We start from the raw sequence: 1488 nt of genomic DNA on the forward strand, positions 1-1488 counted from the left end.
GCGCTGAGGACAATATCATCGCCTTCTCCTTTTTGGTATGCGGAGGAGGGTCACTCAAGTTGAGGTTCATGTGAAGGGGAATGAAAATGTGTGCATGTGGAAACTTCTCTTTCTTGCTCATGCGTGTCTGTAAACTATTACAGCGATGACCGTACTCTTGCTGATTGCTCAGCAACGTCGGTAGTGGGCACCTTGTTCCTCTGATATCATCCGCTAGTTTGTGAATGTTGCGCAGTGTGCCCACCCGATGCGTCACTTAGCTCCTCTTTTTCTATGCACGCTCTTGTACATTTTGGAAATGAAGGATGGTTAGTTTCCACCTGCACTTGGATGACTGAGGAGTATGTCCACACGGTTGTAGCGGGTACAATATCTGGCGCGGCTGGTGTATTGCTAGAGTACCCACTCGACACCATAAAGGTTCGGCTGCAAATGGGTGGTGGTCGTTACACCGGGTACTTCAATTGTGCATCGCGCATGATACAAGAGGAGGGTACACTTTCTTTGTACAGTGGAGTCTCCACACGCATTGTGGGCTCTGCCTTCGAGCACGCCGTTGTGTTCTCCTCGTATAAGTGGACGCTTAGAGCTGTCGGGACAGATGAACAGCATCCAAGAGTGTGGCAGATCGCACTTGGCGGAGTTGGTGGTGGGGCCATGTCTACTGTTTTGCTCACACCACTAGAACTGGTCAAGTGCCGTATGCAGGTGGCAAACGTGCAACCCGGTGCAAAGTGGCGAAACGGCAGCGTCGCCGACTGTGCTGCAAGTATTGTGCGTGAGGGTGGGCTAACGGCACTTTACAAAGGTGGGCTTGCGATGTTGGCAAGGGAAATCCCGGGAACGGCAGCATATTGCGGCACGTATGATAAACTGAAAGAGTTTCTCACACCAGAAGGGGGTTCAACCGCAAATTTGTCGATTTGGAGTTTAATGTTTGCCGGTGGATGTAGTGGTGTTGCCTTTTGGACCATATTTTTCCCTGCTGATGTGGCCAAGACGAGGATGCAAGTGGACCCCGCTTTCGCTAAAGTGGGATTCTTGGAGGCCCTTCGCCGCATATACATAGAAGGGGGCATGCGACTGCTCTACCGGGGCTGGACGGGCACAGCTGTGCGTGCATTTCCGTCTAATGCGCTAATATTTGCGGTGTTTGATTTAACCATGTACGCCCTCACCAGGGATTAGTGCGCCTAAGGGGAAGGAGACATTACCAGCGCCACTTGCTGGGCTGGCTCATGCAAAGGCGAAGATGCGTGAGTTAACTTTTCTGCATCGCCAATCGATGTGGCCCATGTAAACTTTGTCGTGACCCACATTCGGTGGCACACCTTTCTTTTTCCATTTCCATTCCCTTGCGACACCACGAACGGGGGCCGTGAATCGTCGAATGGCAGAATATTGTGGCCCTTTTCGATTTGTCCGTGGAGTGTTGAGACGCCTACTCGTACTTTATGGTCTGCAGTATCATTGCTGCGTTTTTTTTTT

The 1488-nt window shown here is 51.1% G+C and overlaps 1 pseudogene across 1 annotated transcript; it reads left to right on the forward strand.

Annotated features, from left to right (window-relative positions):
• The first annotated feature begins 273 nt into the window (after window positions 1-273).
• TEOVI_000656600:pseudogene lies at window positions 274-1188 on the forward strand (annotated as a pseudogene). Its single transcript has one exon. A coding segment is annotated over exon 1 (915 nt).
• The last annotated feature ends 300 nt before the right edge of the window (window positions 1189-1488 follow it).

This window comes from Trypanosoma equiperdum, assembly GCF_001457755.1.
Source record: "Trypanosoma equiperdum strain OVI genome assembly, contig: ctg_1292, whole genome shotgun sequence".
NCBI classification, from domain to species: domain Eukaryota; phylum Euglenozoa; class Kinetoplastea; order Trypanosomatida; family Trypanosomatidae; genus Trypanosoma; species Trypanosoma equiperdum.